The 18481-nt window shown below is 43.8% G+C and overlaps 3 protein-coding genes across 3 annotated transcripts; all 3 read right to left on the bottom strand.

Moving 5' to 3' along the window:
• Window positions 1-327: 327 nt before the first annotated feature.
• LOC140997823 (E3 ubiquitin-protein ligase TRIM39-like) lies at window positions 328-3743 on the bottom strand. Its single transcript, XM_073467859.1, has 2 exons — window positions 2195-3743; window positions 328-2086 (listed from the first exon to the last, which is right to left on the bottom strand). Exon 2 carries the CDS (start codon window positions 2067-2069, stop codon window positions 690-692), a length of 1380 nt encoding a protein of 459 aa, XP_073323960.1. The 5' UTR covers window positions 2070-2086; window positions 2195-3743; the 3' UTR covers window positions 328-689.
• Window positions 3744-3875: 132 nt separating this feature from the next.
• LOC140997595 (uncharacterized) lies at window positions 3876-17801 on the bottom strand. The gene is made up of 6 exons (XM_073467542.1): window positions 17699-17801; window positions 16203-16389; window positions 12103-13492; window positions 8900-9029; window positions 5752-5998; window positions 3876-5643 (listed from the first exon to the last, which is right to left on the bottom strand). The coding sequence occupies exons 3-6, from the start codon at window positions 13473-13475 to the stop codon at window positions 4238-4240; spliced, it is 3156 nt and encodes a 1051-aa protein (XP_073323643.1). The 5' UTR covers window positions 13476-13492; window positions 16203-16389; window positions 17699-17801; the 3' UTR covers window positions 3876-4237.
• On the bottom strand, window positions 6566-10571 carry LOC140997822 (E3 ubiquitin-protein ligase TRIM39-like). The gene is made up of 3 exons (XM_073467858.1): window positions 10469-10571; window positions 8900-9086; window positions 6566-8220 (listed from the first exon to the last, which is right to left on the bottom strand). The coding sequence occupies exon 3, from the start codon at window positions 8201-8203 to the stop codon at window positions 6815-6817; it is 1389 nt and encodes a 462-aa protein (XP_073323959.1). The 5' UTR covers window positions 8204-8220; window positions 8900-9086; window positions 10469-10571; the 3' UTR covers window positions 6566-6814.
• Window positions 17802-18481: the final 680 nt, after the last annotated feature.

The raw sequence follows: 18481 nt of genomic DNA, 5'->3' as shown, positions 1-18481 counted from the left end.
ATATTCAGCAGTGTGGCTGTATCGATGCCAATTCCTGTGGGTCGGTCCAGCGCTTTGGTCCAGACTGAAATATCTCCACAGCTACTAAAGATGTGCACTGACATGACTGATGTTCTTGGACACAAACTGCGAGTCCGACACTGCATCAGGACATAAAGGGTTAAAGGAAAAACTCTGAACTGTTTTCTGCCACTACACAAATAATAATAAAACAAATGCAGAGCGACGGCTGAAAGTTAAAAACACTGAGAAACAAACCCAGAAAATGTGTAAGTGTGAAATAAATTGCATCAGACTGCACTGAAGAAAAACCTGGAAGCTTAAATGTAAAAGTGACTCTTTTTTCTTTATTTGGATCCATCAGCTTCCACAAAGTGATTGTCTGCAATCATGGCAACGCTCACATGAGTCAAACAATACAAACACTGTTTAAATGACACGTTACTGATGAGATAAACTGATTAAACTGATGTATTGAAAAATGAAATAACAGGTGAAATAACTCAACGTCTAAAAAGGTCAACAATGCAAACAGAAAACTGTGTGTGGAGCTAAATGAGAAGCAAAGAAACAACAGGAACAGATGTTTGGAGCGATGAAGCAGCAGGAGGAGCAGGTGAAGCTGAACAGGTCCGATTCAGTGACTTCACTTTAAGAGATCAGCATGAATATAACCATCATCTTTATCTCTACCTGCTCTGTTCCACTGTCACACACACCTTCAGTGGTGATATCTTCAGGTTATCCAAACTGTGAATGCATGGAAACATCTTCTCAGTGAAAGTGTGTGTGAAGGTGTGTAGGTGTGTGTTAGTGTCAGGATCAGAGAACAACAGCTTTCCTCTGTTCCAGTCCAGATTCACTCTGATCCTCTGGAGCTTCTTCTGCACTACGAGAACAGTGGCTGGAGTTGATGGTGAGTGTGCTGAGTATTTACTGTTGTAAAACTGAATATACCAGAATCCAGACAATATGCTAAGCTTCCTCTGGACAGACTCTGCACACACACCAAGTAACCAGTGTGTACCGTCTCCAACTTCGACATCCCAGCTGTGAGTCCCTGAGTTGAAGCCCTCAGAGCCCAGGACAGAACAGAAGTTATCAAACCTCTCTGGATTATCAGGAAGCTGCTGTGTCTCTCCTTCTCTCACACTGCTCAGATCTTCAGACAGGATCAGGTTTGGATGAGCAGTGTTTGGGTCCAGAACCACAGGAGTGTAGGAGACCATGTCCTTCATCTTGTTCCAGATGTTGAAGCTCAGGTTGCCCAGGTGTTTGGCCTGGTCTATCAGAGCTCCTGAGGGCAGCTGTGGATCCTCCAGCAGGGGGCGCTGCTGGACTCTTTCCACTGCAGCCTTGTAGTTGTGCAGGAATGAGACGTCTTCAGCTCTCAGCTCCTCCTCTGTGGCTCTGACTGTGTGTGAAAGAGCTGCTATCTCTCTGCTCAGAGCCTCCATCTTCTCCTTCATCATCTGACTCTTCTGCTCCTCTTCCTCCCTCAGTGCAGCCATCCTGGCCTCCTCTTCCTCTTCTAGAAACTGGTGAAGCTTCTTAAACTGCTGCTTAATCTGCCTCTCTGTGTGTCGGGCCTGGACCTTCATGTGTTCTGCTGTCTGATCAAACTTCACTTTAACTTCTTCAAAAACCTTTAACTTCTCCTTTAAAGGCTCCAGAGTTTCCTGAAGTTTCTTCTTGTGTTGTCGTGCAGCTTCATCGATGGGTCTGAATGTGTGGTTGGTGTGTTTTTCTGAGTCTCTGCAGACGAGACACACCGGCTGCTGATGGTCCAGACAGAAGAGCTTGAGTTTCTCAGAGTGCAGACTGCAGAGATCCTCTGAAGCTCTCTGGTCTCTGAGGGCCTCACACAGGTTCTTTAACGCCAGGTTTAAAGGTGGACGATCCTTTGAAGATCTTCTCTTACAAACTGGACACTCCTGTGCTTGTTTCTGTCTCCACCAGCTCTGCAGACAGTCTTTACAGAAGCTGTGGCTACAGGACAGAACAACAGGATCTCTGAAGACGTCGTGACAGACCGGACAGCAGAGATCCTCCTCTGACCTGGAAGCCATTTTGTCTGTGAGTGAAGCTGAAAACGCAGCAGACAGAAAGTACAGTCAGTCACGGCTCTGCTCACTCCTCCACTAACAGCACTGACATTTACTTTCACTTTGAGTTGTGTTTCAGTCAAACTCACCTTCAGTGTGTGAGTCTGCAGGTTGAAGCAGTGCTGTTGAGTGTAGTTTCTCTCTCTTATAGCTGAACTCACTCAGAAGACGTTGTTTCTGTTTGACTTTGGTCTGAGGGACAATTTGATCGTCTCCGTCCGTGTGTCTCTCTTCAATGAGGAAGAACAACAAACTGTTTCCTGGATTTTTCACGGGTGAGTGTGTTGAGGGGTGGAGCTCTGTCAGACGGCTTCTCTTAAAGGAGCTCTGCACAGTTTTGGAGGATTTTTATATTTACAATATTAATGAGGTAACAATGAGGTCCCAGAACACTGTTTGAAGCTAGAAAGGTGGCAGGGTCCGCCACATATAAACAAAGTAAAACAGTATGAAACTGTGTTTGTCCTTTAAGGTCAGTTGGTTTATTCAATGAAGATCTTTGTCTTCTGATTAACATTTCTTCCCTTAAACTACAGACTGCTCCTTTAAATGTTGCAGCTTCACAGGTGACACAGGGACGTGTTTCAGTCCAAAGTACAGATTTATTGCTGGACACTGCTGCGGTCTTTTGTCCTCCTCAGCCACCGTAGCGTTGTGTACAAGTGGGCGTGTGATGCAACATGCTCGATCAGCCAAAAGGCCACAGACGCTCCAGACATCGGTGTGTAAGTGTGTCAGAGCTGTGCAGAGCCGCTGTGATCCACTGTGGCAGGGCCGTAGCCAGGATTCAGGACATACTGAGGTCATGTCTCTCCACCCCCACCCCGACCCCCCCACTGCTAAATCTGCACTTTAAGCATTTTTATCTGTTGAAAAGATGATGGTTTTATAATGATTGAGGACTTTGTGTATAATTGTTGCATGTTTAATTCCAAGGTCCTGGTTGTGTTAATGAGATAAAATCACAGATCCATCAGAGATTTACATTTTGATGTTTGGTCATATTTGAAATCAAGAAACAAAAAATAAAATCAAACCAAATAATGAAATAATATCTGAAAGTAAAATAAAGATGTTTTTAGAAAAATGACAGCAAGAGGAGCATGTGCAACCTGACAGGTCAAAATCAGTGAACGCAAACGTCATCTTTATCTACCTGCTCTGTTCCACTGTCACACACACCTTCAGTGGTGATATCTTCAGGTCTGGACTCACAATCTGCTGAGCTGAACATGTTGAAACGGGCCAGTCCATAGTGTGTGTGTGTGTGTGTGTGTCCAGTGTAGGAGTGCATATGTCTGTTTATATGTCAGTGTCCTTAACATAACCACTGGACAGGAAACAGGAAGCGCCTTCACATACAGTGAGTATAGAAAGTGTTGACAGCACCCGTGTTTTTCTTCTGTTAAAGGTTTTATACTGTTTTCAGTGGACGTACGTTTGATATTCAGCAGTGTGGCTGTATCGATGCCAATTTCTGTGGGTCGGTCCAGCGCTTTGGTCCAGACTGAAATATCTCCACAGCTACTAAAGATGTGCACTGACATGACTGATGTTCTTGGACACAAACTGCGAGTCCGACACTGCATCAGGACATAAAGGGTTAAAGGAAAAACTCTGAACTGTTTTCTGCCACCACACAAATAATAATAAAACAAATGCAGAGCGACGACTGAAAGTTAAAAACACTGAGAAACAAACCCAGAAAATGTGTAAGTGTGAAATAAACTGCATCAGACTGCACTGAAGAAAAACCTGGAAGCTTAAATGTAAAAGTGACTCTTTTTTCTTTATTTGGATCCATCAGCTTCCACAAAGTGATTGTCTGCAATCATGGCAACGCTCACATGAGTCAAACAATACAAACACTGTTTAAATGACACGTTACTGATGAGATAAACTGATTAAACTGATATATTGAAAAATGAAATAACAGGTGAAATAACTCAACGTCTAAAAAGGTCGACAATGCAAACAGAAAACTGTGTGTGGAGCTAAATGAGAAGCAAAGAAACAACAGGAACAGATGTTTGGAGCGATGAAGCAGCAGGAGGAGCAGGTGAAGCTGAACAGGTCCGATTCAGTGACTTCACTTTAAGAGATCAGCATGAATATAACCATCATCTTTATCTCTACCTGCTCTGTTCCACTGTCACACACACCTTCAGTGGTGATATCTTCAGGTTACAGACACTGTGAATGCGTGGAAACATCTTCTCAGTGAAAGTGTGTGTGAAGGTGTGTAGGTGTGTGTTAGTGTCAGGATCAGAGAACGACAGCTTTCCTCTGTTCCAGTCCAGATTCACTCTGATCCTCTGGGGCTTCTTCTGCACTACGAGACCAGTGGGTGGAATTGATGGTGAGTATGCTGAGTATGCTGAGTATTTACTGTTGTATAACTGAATATACCAGAATCTAGACAACATGTAACCCTTCCTCTGGACAGACTCTGCACACACACCAAGTGCCCAGTATGTACTGTCTCCAACCTCGACATCCCAGCTGTGAGTCCCTGAGTTGAAGCCCTCAGAGCCCAGGACAGACCAGTGAAGATCAAACCTCTCTGGATTATCAGGAAGCTGCTGTCTCTCTCCTCCTCTCACACTGCTCAGATCTTCAGACAGGATGAGTTTTAGACCAGCAGTGTTTGGGTCCAGAACCACAGGAGTGTAGGAGACCATGTCCTTCATCTTGCTCCAGATGTTGAAGCTCAGGTTGCCCAGGTGTTTGGCCTGGTCTATCAGAGCTCCTGAGGGCAGCTGTGGATCCTCCAGCAGGGGGCGCTGCTGGACTCTTTCCACTGCAGCCTTGTAGTTGTGCAGGAATGAGACGTCTTCAGCTCTCAGCTCCTCCTCTGTGGCTCTGACTGTGTGTGAAAGAGCTGCGATCTCTCTGCTCAGAGCCTCCATCTTCTCCTTCATCATCTGACTCTTCTGCTCCTCTTCCTCCCTCAGTGCAGCCATCCTGGCCTCCTCTTCCTCTGCTAGAAACTGGTGCAGCTTCTTAAACTGCTGCTTGATCTGCCTCTCTGTGTGTCGGGCCTGGACCTTCATGTGTTCTGCTGTCTGATCAAACTTCACTTTAACTTCTTCAAAAACCTTTAACTTCTCCTTTAAAGGCTCCAGAGTTTCTTCAAGTTTCTTCTTGTGTTGTCGTGCAGCTTCATCGATGGGTCTGAATGTGTGGTTGGTGTGTTTTTCTGAGTCTCTGCAGACGAGACACACCGGCTGCTGATGGTCCAGACAGAAGAGCTTGAGTTTCTCAGAGTGCAGACTGCAGAGATCCTCTGAAGCTCTCTGGTCTCTGAAGGCCTCACACAGGTTCTTTAACACCAGGTTTAAAGGTGGATTATCCATTGAAGATCTTCTCTTACAAACTGGACACTCCTGTGCTTGTTTCTGTCTCCACCAGCTCTGCAGACAGTCTTTACAGAAGCTGTGGCTACAGGACAGAACAACAGGATCTCTGAAGACGTCGTGACAGACCGGACAGCAGAGATCCTCCTCTGACCTGGAAGCCATTTTGTCTGTGAGTGAAGCTGAAAACGCAGCAGACAGAAAGTACAGTCAGTCACGGCTCTGCTCACTCCTCCACTAACAGCACTGACATTTACTTTCACTTTGAGTTGTGTTTCAGCCAAACTCACCTTCAGTGTGTGAGTCTGCAGGTTGAAGCAGTGCTGTTGAGTGTAGTTTCTCTCTCTTACAGCTGAACTCACTCAGAAGACGCTGTTTCTGTTTGACTTTGGTCTGAGGGACAATTTGATCGTCTCTGTCCGTGTGTCTCTCTTCAATGAGGAAGAACAACAAACTGTTTCCTGGTTTTTTCACAGGTGAGTGTGTTGAGGGGTGGAGCTCTGTCAGACGGCTTCTCTTAAAGGAGCTCTGCACAGTTTTGGAGGATTTTTATATTTACAATATTAATGAGGTAACAATGAGGTCCCAGAACACTGTTTGAAGCTAGAAAGGTGGCAGGGTCCGCCACATATAAACAAAGTAAAACAGTATGAAACTGTGTTTGTCCTTTAAGGTCAGTTGGTTTATTCAATGAAGATCTTTGTCTTTTGATTAACATTTCTTCCCTTAAACTACAGACTGCTCCTTTAAATGTTGTAGCTTCACAGGTAACACAGGGACGTGTTTCAGTCCAAAGTACAGATTTATTGCTGGACACTGCTGCGGTCTTTTGTCCTCCTCAGCCACCGTAGCGTTGTGTACAAGTGGGCGTGTGATCCAACATGCTCGATCAGCCAAAAGGCCACAGACGCTCCAGACATCGGTGTGTAAGTGTGTCAGAGCTGTGCAGAGCCGCTGTGATCCACTGTGGCAGGGCCGTAGCCAGGATTCAGGACATACTGAGGTCATGTCTCTCCACCCCCACCCCGACCCCCCCACTGCTAAATCTGCACTTTAAGCATTTTTATCTGTTGAAAAGATGATGGTTTTATAATGATTGAGGCCTTTGTGTATAATTGTTGCATGTTTAATTCCAATGTCCTGGTTGTGTTAATGAGATAAAATCACAGATCCATCAGAGATTTACATTTTGATGTTTGGTCATATTTGAAATCAAGAAACAAAAAATAAAATCAAACCAAATAATGAAATAATATCTGAAACTAAAATAAAGATGTTTTTAGAAAAATGACAGCAAGAGGAGCATGTGCAACCTGACAGGTCAAAATCAGTGAACACAAAAGTCAACTTTATCTACCTGCTCTGTTCCACTGTCACACACACCTTCAGTGGTGATATCTTCAGGTTATCTACACTGCGAATGCACAGACACATCTTCTCAGTGAAAGTGTGTGTGAAGGTGTGTAGGTGTGTGTTAGTGTCAGGATCAGAGAACGACAGCTTTCCTCTGTTCCAGTCCAGATTCACTCTGATCCTCTGGAGCTTCTTCTGCACTACGACATCAGTGTTTGGAGTTGATGGTGAGTGTGCTGTGTATTTACTGTTGTATAACTCAATATACCAGAATCCAGACCATACGTAACCCTTCCTCTGGACAGACTCTGCACACACACCAAGTGACCAGTATGTACTGTCTCCAACCTCGACATCCCAGCTGTGAGTCCCTGAGTTAAAGCCCTCAGAGCCCAGGACAGAATAGAGGTTAACAAACCTCTCTGGATTATCAGGAAGCTGCTGTTTCTCTCCTCCTCTCACACTGCTCAGATCTTCAGACAGGATGAGTTTTAGACCAGCAGTGTTTGGGTCCAGAACCACAGGAGTGTAGGAGACCATGTCCTTCATCTTGCTCCAGATGTTGAAGCTCAGGTTGCCCAGGTGTTTGGCCTGGTCTATCAGAGCTCCTGAGGGCAGCTGTGGATCCTCCAGCAGGGGGCGCTGCTGGACTCTTTCCACTGCAGCCTTGTAGTTGTGCAGGAATGAGACGTCTTCAGCTCTCAGCTCCTCCTCTGTGGCTCTGACTGTGTGTGAAAGAGCTGCTATCTCTCTGCTCAGAGCCTCCATCTTCTCCTTCATCATCTGACTCTTCTGCTCCTCTTCCTCCCTCAGTGCAGCCATCCTGGCCTCCTCTTCCTCTTCTAGAAACTGGTGCAGCTTCTTAAACTGCTGCTTAATCTGCCTCTCTGTGTGTCGGGCCTGGACCTTCATGTGTTCTGCTGTCTGATCGAACTTCACTTTAACTTGTTCAAAAACCTTTAACTTCTCCTTTAAGATGAGCAGAGCTTCCATAAGTTTCTTCTTGTGTTGTTGTGCAGCTTTATCGATGGGTCTGAGTGTGTGGTCAATATGTTTTTCTGAGTCTCTGCAGACGAGACACACCGGCTGCTGATGGTCCAGACAGAAGAGCTTGAGTTTCTCAGAGTGCAGACTGCAGAGACCCTCTGAAGCTCTCTGGTCTCTCTCCAACAAGAAGGCCTCACACAGGTTCTTTAACACCAGACTAACAGGTGGTTCTCTTGTTGAAGATACCGTCCTACAAACTGCACACTCCTGTGTTTGTTTCTCTCTCCACCAGCTCTGCAGACAGTCTTTACAGAAGCTGTGGCTACAGGACAGAACAACAGGATTTCTGTAGACGTCCTGACAGACCGGACAGCAGAGATGCTCCTCTGATCTGGAAGCCATTTTGTCTCTGAGTGAAGCTGGAAAACAAAAAACAGCGAACAGGAAGTAATTTATGGGAATTGTTAAAATGACACATTACTTAAATTTTTATACATTTTGTCACCACCACAGAAACACTGGGTAAGTGCCAAAGTATGATTTGGTTGTCTGATGTTCACTGACAGTCAGTAGTTTTTTACTGTAGTATTATAAAAACATGAACTGATTAAAAAAGGTTTAAACTTGATGTTCAGACTGAAGTGTTCCTGGTCTCACTGGGCTACTGACTACATGTGTAGTACTTGTGCAGGTGTTTGTGGACTTGCTTTGTGTTTTTGACTGCTAAAAAATATTTGATCCTTTATTTTAAATCTGACCTGCTAAATGTCAGGCGCACCGGTGAGACCAATGAGAATTTATAGTCTCACTTGACAGATTTTTCAGCGCATGTGCGACCAAAACGTTCACACACTGGAGCCCACTGATGGTCACAGTGACCTGATGAATCTGATTCATCAAAGGCCAAAGTGTCTTTACCCTAAAAATGACTTAATTCCAGGCGGGTCACATCAGTCTTCTTGCTTTTCCTTTAACAAAGCTGTAATTTATATTCTTCTGTATATTGCTGTATACGTATGTTGTTTTCTGTATTTGTATCCTCTGCAGCACTTTGTAACTTTGTTTTTAAAGCTGCTGTATAAATAAAAGTTTACTTACGTTGAGTCCTGAGACCTGCTGCCTCTGAGCGAACATCGCCTGCTGTAACGTCTCTACACCTCCCTGGACTGTGGGGCGTCGTGTGGAGAGAAGGAGGAACCAGGCTCCGGGTTCAGGATCGAGACCTCGGCTGCACTTTATGGGTTCACAGTAACAGTCCTCATCTTTGTGGCTGCAGCTTCATCACCTTGTGGGACATTGGACAGTAAACTTCTAGCATTAACAACAAGACATATAATATTAAAATAAAGATTAATGCCGAGTTAAATGAAAAGAACTGTCAAATAAAATAAAATTGAAAAGCTAATGCTCCGTCCTACACTATTTAACCAGGATGAAGTTAGTTTAATTAGATTTTACTTGTTTTTTTGCAGTCGTTTCCTTCAATACATCAATGTACAAGACACACGAGAGACACTTTGATATCATAATGCACAATATGGTCAAAAGGTGATATTGCAATTATTTTGACGGATGTTGCGATTGCGCTATAATTCATGATTATTATGAATGAAGAATATTTTACACAACAATTTTCACTGTCAATGGAAAACTAGTAAAATCATGATGATGTGGCATTTCTCCCGATCTCTGCCAAACAAACATGTTTTATTACATCTGAGAACAAACTTTGTCGGCCAGAGCGTCTCTGCAGCACAACAAAATATCATTAAAACACACAATAACTCTGCTCATGTTGACAACTGCAGTTATGTGAAAGGACAGTTGGTCAGTTCTGTGAGCTGCTGATATACAGGAGCAGCTCTACAATGTTTAGGCTACGAGACGACGTCACTAACGACACTGTTGGCTGTGTCGTCTTTATAATGACGTATTTTCAGTCTGATATTTCATTGGTTTGATGACAAATTGAGAATTTTCTAAATTGGAAAATAATCTTTTAAACTGACGAACATCATGTGTGTGATTCATGACACAATTCAAACAGGATCAATAAATTATTAAATAAATAAAGTCCCATGGGGGAAACCGGAAGGGGCGTGGCTTCAGCTCTCCTGTGTGATTTGGTCTTTACGTTCTTCTTCCTCCTGCGTCCGAAAGGCATTGTGGGTAAAAGTGCGTTGTGTGTTGTGCTATTTTGGGGAAATCATACACTGAAATAAACTGAATGAATCAAATATGAATATATATTTTTGTACAAGCTCACAGTGGTGAAATGTCTCGAGCGTTTGTCTTTGGACGGAGAGTTGAAAAACAAACTTGTGCGACGGTCCCTCACTTCACCAGGTAGAAGCAGGCGCATTGTACAGTGACTCATGTCTTTGCCTCTCAACTGCATCCTAATCTGTGGTGATTTTAAGTTCATCAAAACAGAAACGTCTTCCTAAATTAGCCCTCCGACAAATCCTAAACCTGGGAGGAATCGAGGCTTTGATACGGAGGTCAAATATTAAACTAACTTCACCAGGGTCCCTGTTTACACAGATTCACTTCAGGCCACAATCACCAACTCTTAACAACAGCAAAGAACAAAAGCACTTCGTGTTTACAGCCGTGGCGGACTGTAGCCTGATGTGAGAATAAGCACACAGAGGATGAACAAATGACCTGAATGTGGTTTTGGCGCTGATGTTTGAAGCAGGTCGCTGTTGACGCTGTTTACTCTGCAGGGCGCCGGAACGTTTGAACAACATGGCGGCCAGCGCGGAAACACCTCTAAACTACGGCGTCCTGCAGAGGACAAACAGCGAGGCGACGTCACGCCCCCAAAGCTCTGAGCAACAGCGCCAGGCTCTGGAGCCAGTTTTCATAGTGGCCACACTGTGTAATTACACCGTCCCGTGATGCACCGCGGCCCAAACAGACTCTTCCCGTGAGCTGACGTTGTGAAAGAAGCGGCTGTAAAACTGCGGATTCGTGTTTTTGAGCGTCACAACCTCCGAGAAGAGACTCGGTTCACTGTCAGAGTTTGAGCCACTCGGTCCAAACACATTTGGAAAGTCTAGAAGAGCCGCACGATTAAATGATGTCATCTTCATTCTAGTTAGCCACGAGCTAAACCGGAAGTTAGCCCGCTCGGTCGGCGGAAGTCTCCAGTGCGCATGCTCTATGGGCCACACGATGCTGAAACATGACAGAGAAACAACTCATGTGTCTGAAGTTGTGACGCTCCAGAAAAAATATCAACTGTGTTACAGCCGCTTCTTTCACAACGTCAGCTTATACAAGTCTTTTTTTTAATTACACACTATGAAAACTGGCTACAGAGTCTGGTGCTGTTCCTCCTCCTCCAAATACATGATAAAATAATAATAATGATAATAATGTTTGCAGATTGTTACATCACGTCTTGATTAAATGTCCTACATGTCAGCCTGTGTGTCTGTCCATTCTCTTCTGGTGCGTTGCCAGTACAAAGAATCACACTGTAAATTATGAAGAATGACACGATGAAATTAAGAAACAAAATATAAAATCAAACCATGTAATGAAATAAAAGCTGAAACTAAACTAAAGATAGTTTTAGAAAAATGACAGCAAGAGGAGCATGTGCAACCTAAATCAGTGAACACAAAAGTCATCTTTATCTACCTGCTCTGTTCCACTGTCACACACACCTTCAGTGGTGATATCTTCAGGTCTGGACTCACAGAAAAGGCATTTGTGTAAAGAGATGAAAGTTGTGAAGAAAAATAAAAATAAAAAGCAGAACTGCATTATCTAAGGAAGCTAATCTGTAATATTGTCAAAGCTCTTCTCAGTATTTTATAAAAAGGTTCCTGTTTGATAATAAGAATCTGTTCATGATTTGATGTTTAAATCGTGTTTGAGATGTCAAACGTTTTGAGGGAAACTCAAAAAATATGAAACTTTTCATCAAGTGATTCTTTTTTCTTTATTTGGATCCATCAGCTTCCACAAAGTGATTGTCTGCAATCATGGCAACGCTCACATGAGTCAAACAATACAAACACTGTTTAAATGACACGTTACTGATGAGATAAACTGATTAAACTGACATATTGAAAAATGAAATAACAGGTGAAACAACTTAACGTCTAAAAAGGTCGACAATGCAAACAGAAAACTGTGTGTGGAGCTAAATGAGAAGCAAAGAAACAACAGGAACAGATGTTTGGAGCGATGAAGCAGCAGGAGGAGCAGGTGAAGCTGAACAGGTCCGATTCAGTGACTTCACTTTAAGAGATCAGCATGAATATAACCATCATCTTTATCTCTACCTGCTCTGTTCCACTGTCACACACACCTTCAGTGGTAATATCTTCAGGTTATCCCAACTGTAAATGTGTGGAAACATCTTCTCAGTGAAAGTGTGTGTGAAGGTGTGTAGGTGTGTGTTAGTGTCAGGATCAGAGAACGACAGCTTTCCTCTGTTCCAGTCCAGATTCACTCTGATCCTCTGGAGCTTCTTCTGCACTACGACATCAGTGTTTGAAGATGATGGTGAGTGTGCTGTGTATTTACCAGACAATAACTGAATATACCAGAATCTAGACAACATGTAACCCTTCCTCTGGTCAGACTCTGCTAACACACCCAGTCTCCAGTATGTACTGTTTCCAACCTCGACATCCCAGCTGTGAGTCCCTGAGTTGAAGCCCTCAGAGCCCAGGACAGAATAGAGGTTATCAAACCTCTCTGGATTATCAGGAAGCTGCTGTTTACCTCCTAGTCTCACACTGCTCAGATCTTCAGACAGGATGAGTTTTGGATGAGCAGTGTTTGGGTCCAGAACCACAGGAGTGTAGGAGACCATGTCCTTCATCTTGTTCCAGATGTTGAAGCTCAGGTTGCCCAGGTGTTTGGCCTGGTCTATCAGAGCTCCTGAGGGCAGCTGTGGATCCTCCAGCAGGGGGCGCTGCTGGACTCTTTCCACTGCAGCCTTGTTGTGCAGGAATGAGACGTCTTCAGCTCTCAGCTCCTCCTCTGTGGCTCTGACTGTGTGTGAAAGAGCTGCTATCTCTCTGCTCAGAGCCTCCATCTTCTCCTTCATCATCTGACTCTTCTGCTCCTCTTCCTCCCTCAGTGCAGCCATCCTGGCCTCCTCTTCCTCTTCTAGAAACTGGTGCAGCTTCTTAAACTGCTGCTTAATCTGCCTCTCTGTGTGTCGGGCCTGGACCTTCATGTGTTCTGCTGTCTGATCAAACTTCACTTTAACTTCTTCAAAAGCCTTTAACTTCTCCTTTAAAGGCTCCAGAGTTTCTTCAAGTTTCTTCTTGTGTTGTCGTGCAGCTTCATCGATGGGTCTGAATCTGTGGTTTGTGTGTTTTTCTGAGTCTCTGCAGACGAGACACACCGGCTGCTGATGGTCCAGACAGAAGAGCTTGAGTTTCTCAGAGTGCAGACTGCAGAGATCCCCTGAAGCTCTCTGGTCTCTGAAGGCTTCACACAGGTTCTTTAACGCCAGACTAAGAGGTGGTTGATCCCTTGAAGATCTTCTCTTACAAACTGGACACTCCTGTGCTTGTTTCTGTCTCCACCAGCTCTGCAGACAGTCTTTACAGAAGCTGTGGCTACAGGACAGAACAACAGGATCTCTGAAGACGTCGTGACAGACCGGACAGCAGAGATCCTCCTCTGACCTGGAAGCCATTTTGTCTGTGAGTGAAGCTGAAAACGCAGCAGACAGAAAGTACAGTCAGTCACGGCTCTGCTCACTCCTCCACTAACAGCACTGACATTTACTTTCACTTTGAGTTGTGTTTCAGTCAAACTCACCTTCAGTGTGTGAGTCTGCAGGTTGAAGCAGTGCTGTTGAGTGTAGTTTCTCTCTCTTGTAGCTGAACTCACTCAGAAGACGCTGTTTCTGTTTGACTTTGGTCTGAGGGACAATTTGATCGTCTCTGTCCGTGTGTCTCTCTTCAATGAGGAAGAACAACAAACTGTTTCCTGTTTTTTTCCCGGGTGAGTGTGTTGAGGGGAGGAGCTCTGTCAGACGGCTTCTCTTAAAGGAGCTCTGCACAGTTTTGGAGGATTTTTATATTTACAATATTAATGAGGTAACAATGAGTTCCCAGAACACTGTTTGAAGCTAGAAAGGTGGCAGGGTCCGCCACATATAAACAAAGTAAAACAGTATGAAACTGTGTTTGTCCTTTAAGGTCAGTTGGTTTATTCAATGAAGATCTTTGTCTTCTGATTAACATTTCTTCCCTTAAACTACAGACTGCTCCTTTAAACGTTGTAGCTTCACAGGTAACACAGGGACGTGTTTCAGTCCAAAGTACAGATTTATTGCTGGACACTGCTGCGGTCTTTTGTCCTCCTCAGCCACCGTAGCGTTGTGTACAAGTGGGCGTGTGATCCAACATGCTCGATCAGCCAAAAGGCCACAGACGCTCCAGACATCGGTGTGTAAGTGTGTCAGAGCTGTGCAGAGCCGCTGTGATCCACTGTGGCAGGGCCGTAGCCAGGATTCAGGACATACTGAGGTCATGTCTCTCCACCCCCACCCCGACCCCCCACTGCTAAATCTGCACTTTAAGCATTTTTATCTGTTGAAAAGATGATGGTTTTATAATGATTGAGGCCTTTGTGTGTAATTGTTGCATGTTTAATTCCAATGTCCTGGTTGTGTTAATGAGATAAAATCACAGATCCATCAGAGATTTACATTTTGATGTTTCGTCATATTTGAAATCAAGAAACAAAAACTCAAATCAAACCAAATAATGAAATAATATCTGAAAGTAAAATAAATATGTTTTTAGAAAAATGACAGCAAGAGGAGCATGTGCAACCTGACAGGTCAAAATCAGTGAACGCAAACGTCATCTTTATCTACCTGCTCTGTTCCACTGTCACACACACCTTCAGTGGTGATATCTTCAGGTCTGGACTCACAATCTGCTGAGCTGAACATGTAGAAACGGGCCAGTCCATAGTGTGTGTGTGTGTGTGTGTGTGTGTGTGTCCAGTGTAGGAGTGCATATGTCTGTTTATATCTCAGTGTCCTTAACATAACCACTGGACAGGAAACAGGAAGCGCCTTCACACACAGTGAGTATAGAAAGTGTTGACAGCACCCGTGTTTTTCTTCTGTTAAAGGTTTTATACTGTTTTCAGTGGACGTACGTTTGATATTCAGCAGTGTGGCTGTATCGATGCCAATTCCTGTGGGTCGGTCCAGCGCTTTGGTCCAGACTGAAATATCTCCACAGCTACTAAAGATGTGCACTGACATGACTGATGTTCTTGGACACAAACTGCGAGTCCGACACTGCATCAGGACATAAAGGGTTAAAGGAAAAACTCTGAACTGTTTTCTGCCACTACACAAATAATAATAAAACAAATGCAGAGCGACGGCTGAAAGTTAAAAACACTGAGAAACAAACCCAGAAAATGTGTAAGTGTGAAATAAACTGCATCAGACTGCACTGAAGAAAAACCTGGAAGCTTAAATGTAAAAGTGACTCTTTTTTCTTTATTTGGATCCATCAGCTTCCACAAAGTGATTGTTCTCTCGTTGAAGATACCGTCCTACAAACTGCACACTCCTGTGCTTGTTTCTCTCTCCACCAGCTCGTCATACAGTCTTTACAGAAGCTGTGGCTACAGGACAGAACAACAGGATTTCTGTAGACGTCCTGACAGACCGGACAGCAGAGATGCTCCTCTGATCTGGAAGCCATTTTGTCTCTGAGTGAAGCTGGAAAGAAAAAAAAGAGCAAACAGGAAGTAATTTATGGGAATTGTTAAAATGACACATTGCTTAAATTTTTATACAGTGTGTCACCACCACAGAAACACGGGGTAAGTGCCAAAGTATGATTTGGTTGTCTGATGTTCACTGACAGTCAGTAGTTTTTTACTGTAGTATTATAAAAACATGAACTGATTAAAAAAGGTTTAAACTTGATGTTCAGACTGAAGTGTTCCTGGTCTCACTGGGATACTGACTACATGTGTAGTACTTGTGCAGGTGTTTGTGGACTTGCTTTGTGTTTTTGACTGCTAAACAATATTTGATCCTTTATTTTAAATCTGACCTGCTAAATGTCAGGCGCACCGGTGAGACCAATGAGAATTTATAGTCTCACTTGACAGATTTTTCAGCGCATGTGCGACCAAAACGTTCACACACTGGAGCCCACTGATGGTCACAGTGACCTGATGAATCTGATTCATCAAAGGCCAAACTGAAAATGACTTAATTCCAGGGGGGTCACATCAGTCTTCTTGCTTTTCCTTTAACAAAGCTGTAATTTATATTCTTCTGTATATCGCTGTATACGTATGTTGTTTTCTGTATTTGTATCCTCTGCAGCACTTTGTAACTTTGTTTTTAAAGCTGCTATATAAATAAAAGTTTACTTACGTTGTGTCCTGTGACCTGCTGCCTCTGAGCGAACGTCGCCTGCTGTAACGTCTCTACACCTCCCTGGACTGTGGGGCGTCGTGTGGAGAGAAGGAGGAACCAGGCTCCGGGTTCAGGATCGAGACCTCGGCTGCACTTTATGGGTTCACAGTAACAGTCCTCATCTTTGTGGCTGCAGCTTCATCACCTTGTGGGACATTGGACAGTAAACTTCTAGCATTAACAACAAGACATATAATATTAAAATAAAGATTAATGTCGAGTTAAATGAAAAGAACTGTCAAATAAAATAAAATTGAAAAGCTAATGCTCCGTCCTTCACTATTTAACCAGGATGAAGTTAGTTTAATTAGATTTTTCTTGTTTTTTTGCAGTCGTTTCCTTCAATACATCAATGTACAAGACACACGAGACACTTTGATATCATAATGCACAATATGGTCAAAAAGTGATATTGCAATTATGGAAAACTAGTACAATCATGATGATGTGGCATTTCTCCCGATCTCTGCCAAACAAACATGTTTTATTACATCTGAGAACAAACTTTGTCGGCCAGAGCGTCTCTGCAGCACAACAAAATATCATTAAAACACACAATAACTCTGCTCATATTGACAACTGCAGTTATGTGAAAGGACAGTTGGTCAGTTCTGTGAGCTGCTGATATACAGGAGCAGCTCTACAATGTTTAGGCTACGAGACGACGTCACTAACGACACCGTTGACTGTGTCGTCTTTATAATGACGTATTTTCAGTCTGATATTTCATTGGTTTGATGACAAATTGAGAATTTACTGAATTGGAAAATAATTTTTTAAACTGATGAACATCGTGTGTGTGATTCATGACACAATTCAAACAGGATCAATAAATTATTAAATAAATAAAGTCCCATGGGGGAAACCGGAAGGGGCGTGGCTTCAGCTCTCCTGTGTGATTTGGTCTTTACGTTCTTCTTCCTCCTGCGTCCGAAAGGCATTGTGGGTAAAAGTGCGTTGTGTGTGTTGTGCTATTTTGGGGAAATCATACACTGAAATAAACTGAATGAATCAAATATGAATATATATTTTTGTACAAGCTCACAGTGGTGAAATGTCTCGAGCGTTTGTCTTTGGACGGAGAGTTGAAAAACAAACTTGTGCGACGGTCCCTCACTTCACCAGGTAGAAGCAGGCGCATTGTACAGTGATTCATGTCTTTGCCTCTCAACTGCATCCTAATCTGTGGTGATTTTAAGTTCATCAAAACAGAAACGTCTTCCTAAATTAGCCCTCCGACAAATCCTAAACCTGGGAGGAATCGAGGCTTTGATACGGAGGTCAAATATTAAACTAACTTCACCAGGGTCCCTGTTTACACAGATTCACTTCAGGCACGTTCGCCACAATCACCAACTCTTAACAACAGCAAAGAACAAAAGCACTTCGTGTGTAAAGCCGTGGCGGACTGTAGCCTGATGTGAGGATAAGCACACAGAGGATGAACAAATGACCTGAATGTGGTTTTGGCGCTGATGTTTGAAGCAGGTCGCTGTTGACGCTGTTTACTCTGCAGGGCGCCGGAACGTTTGAACAACATGGCGGCCAGCGCGGAAACACCTCTAAACTACGGCGTCCTGCAGAGGACAAGCAGCGAGGCGACGTCACGCCCCCAAAGCTCTGAGCAACAGCGCCAGGCTCTGGAGCCAGTTTTCATAGTGGCCACACTGTGTAATTACACCGTCCCGTGATGCACCGCGGCCAAAAAAGACTCTTCCCGTGAGCTGACGTTGTGAAAGAAGCGGCTGTAAAACTGCGGATTCGTGTTTTTGAGCGTCACAACCTCCGAGAAGAGACTCGGTTCACTGTCAGAGTTTGAGCCGTTCGGTCCAAAAACATTTGGAAAGTCTAGAAGAGCCGCACGGTTAAATGATGTCATCTTCATTCTAGTTAGCCACGAGCTAAACCGGAAGTTAGCCCGCTCGGTCGGCGGAAGTCTCCAGTGCGCATGCTCCATGGGCCACACGATGCTGAAACATGACAGAGAAACAACTCATGTGTCTGAAGTTGTGACGCTCCAGAAAAAATATCAACTGTGTTACAGCCGCTTCTTTCACAACGTCAGCTTATACAAGTCTTTTTTTATAAATTACACACTATGAAAACTGGCTACAGAGTCTGGTGCTGTTCCTCCTCCTCCAAATACATGATAAAATAATAATAATAATAATGTTTGCAGATTGTTACATCACGTCTTGATTAAATGTCCTACATGTCAGCCTGTGTGTCTGTCCATT

The sequence above is a fragment of the Pagrus major genome, chromosome 6, assembly GCF_040436345.1.
Source record: "Pagrus major chromosome 6, Pma_NU_1.0".
NCBI classification, from domain to species: Eukaryota; Metazoa; Chordata; class Actinopteri; order Spariformes; family Sparidae; genus Pagrus; species Pagrus major.
This window is presented reverse-complemented; position numbering and strand designations above follow the sequence as displayed.

Bases quoted from the DNA above. Each gene is read 5' to 3' on its own strand.
- LOC140997822 (XM_073467858.1), bottom strand. From the start codon at position 8,203: ATGGCTTCCAGATCAGAGGAGCATCTCTGCTGTCCGGTCTGTCAGGAC.
- LOC140997595 (XM_073467542.1), bottom strand. From the start codon at position 13,475: ATGGCTTCCAGGTCAGAGGAGGATCTCTGCTGTCCGGTCTGTCACGAC. The intron at 5,999-8,899 runs GTAAGTAAACTT...AAATCCTCCAAA, and splicing joins AGCAGGTCTCAGGACTCAAC to ACTGTGCAGAGCTCCTTTAA. The intron at 5,644-5,751 runs GTGAGTTTGGCT...CTGCGTTTTCAG, and splicing joins TGCAGACTCACACACTGAAG to CTTCACTCACAGACAAAATG.
- LOC140997823 (XM_073467859.1), bottom strand. From the start codon at position 2,069: ATGGCTTCCAGGTCAGAGGAGGATCTCTGCTGTCCGGTCTGTCACGAC.